The sequence below is a fragment of the Chinchilla lanigera genome, unplaced genomic scaffold (assembly GCF_000276665.1).
Source record: "Chinchilla lanigera isolate Chin_1 unplaced genomic scaffold, ChiLan1.0 scaffold00064, whole genome shotgun sequence".
Classification (NCBI taxonomy): domain Eukaryota; kingdom Metazoa; phylum Chordata; class Mammalia; order Rodentia; family Chinchillidae; genus Chinchilla; species Chinchilla lanigera.
In genome coordinates this window covers 12826040-12827723 of record NW_004955465.1, presented here as the reverse complement: position 1 = coordinate 12827723, position 1684 = coordinate 12826040, and the positions used below count along the sequence as shown (strand labels likewise).

Sequence of the window (1684 nt, the reverse complement as noted above, 5' to 3'; positions counted from 1 at the left end):
GAGACAATCTACTCAGCCAGATCGGACCTACAGGACACACCCCTCCAGAACACGACTTGACACTGTTCTCGGACAGCAACAGCATGGTGATCGATGGGGCTTGGAGGGTGGAAACAGTTGTCACCCTTGAGCAGACAGTCCAAGGCTTTGCCTGCTGGAATGTTAGCACAAAAGGCCAAACTGATGGCACTTACTTGGGCTTAAAAATAGGAGAAGGTAAGCCTGATACAACTTTGGTACTTTAAAGGGGCCTTCTGACTATGGGGGAAAAGGACATTAAAAACTCTCAGGAGACACTGAACTTGTTACAGGCTGTGTTGTTGCCTGCCAAGGTAGCCGTGATCCATTGTCCAGGCCATCAGAAAAAAATTTCTTAGAGGCCCCAAAACACCCAGCAGCTGATTTAGCAGCCAAACAAGCTGCCACTGGAGACTCATGCCCTGTGGCCTGGGCTGTGGTGGCCCTGCTCCTCAAGCCACCCAAATATTCAAAAGCAAAACGTAAGTGGGCCGCTACAAAAAGAGCTACAAAACAAAATGATGGCAAGTTTTGAAAACAAAAAGATATTCCTTCCTGAGGCTATAGCACATTTTGTGACACAGGAGCTGCATAGCCGTACTCACTTAAAAAATATACACCCGGCCGAGCTGCTTGGCCGTCACTTCTTTATCTCTAGACTTTGGACTCTGTGCACATATATGACATGCAGATACGGCTTATCCTCACAACAGTCCAGTTTCTCTTCCACAGAACTGCCCAGAGTCTGCAGACAAAACACACTGCCCTTTAAAGATGCTGAGGTGGATTTCACAAAAATCAACCCCACCCTTAAAAACAAAAAATATTTGCTGGTCATGATTTGCATCTATTTGGGCTGGGTAGAGGCCATCCGCACAAAAACTGAGACATCTAGAGAGGTGAAAAAAGCTCTGATGGAGCTAGTTACTGCTCGGTACGGGCTCCCCAAGACAGCTGGTTCAGATAATGGGCCTGTTTTCACGGGTGGAGTGATTCAGAGCCTTTCTGCAGTCTTAGGGCTAAAATGAAAGCCACACACCACCTACAGGCTGCAGATTTCAGGCCAGGGAGAGAGACAAAATCAGACTTCAAAGTCTGCCCTAGCCAAGCTGTGCCAAGAGACTGAAACACCCTGGGGGACTATGGTTCTGATGGCCTTGCTGAGGTCCCAACGCCCCTGTGCCAGGATGGGCCCACTCCGTCTCAGGCAATGTTTGGGGGCCCTCCCCTGCTTTTGCCCATCGTAGAAGGACCAGAGGAGATAAGGAGTCTTGATGGAGTGGGGGAGCGCCTTTGTAATTGCACCATTGCGAGCCCCCAGTGTACTCTACTCCCCTCGGGTGAGCTGAGCTGGCCTCACTGCCTCTCCTGTGTGACCAGCAAGTTTTTATATTTATAATCCACATATGTACATTTTGAAACCCCCACAGGCGGTGAGACAAAGCCAGTCCTCAGACTCACCCTTTCCCCATATGAGAGCTTCAAAAAAAAAGACAATTAGGGGGGATCATGATGACACAGACTTGGTAAAGTGGGGATTCTACATGCACCTAAAAACAAAAAAAGATGAGGAAGGAGTTCAAAGTGTGGTCAGGTTAATTCCTTGACAAAAATAGCATTACTAAATATGAGAAAACTCAACTTACTCTTTATAAAACAAGGGGGG

General features: G+C 47.8%; 1 protein-coding gene across 1 annotated transcript in view; it reads right to left on the bottom strand.

Annotated features, from left to right (window-relative positions):
• Nucleotides 1-8: 8 nt before the first annotated feature.
• The window catches only part of LOC102027393, a 4942-nt gene continuing 3266 nt past the window's right edge, over nucleotides 9-1684 (bottom strand). Inside the window, exon 3 of the mRNA XM_013521780.1 lies at nucleotides 9-154. Within this exon, the coding sequence (XP_013377234.1) occupies nucleotides 9-154 (146 nt within the window). The remainder of the gene's footprint in view (nucleotides 155-1684) is intronic.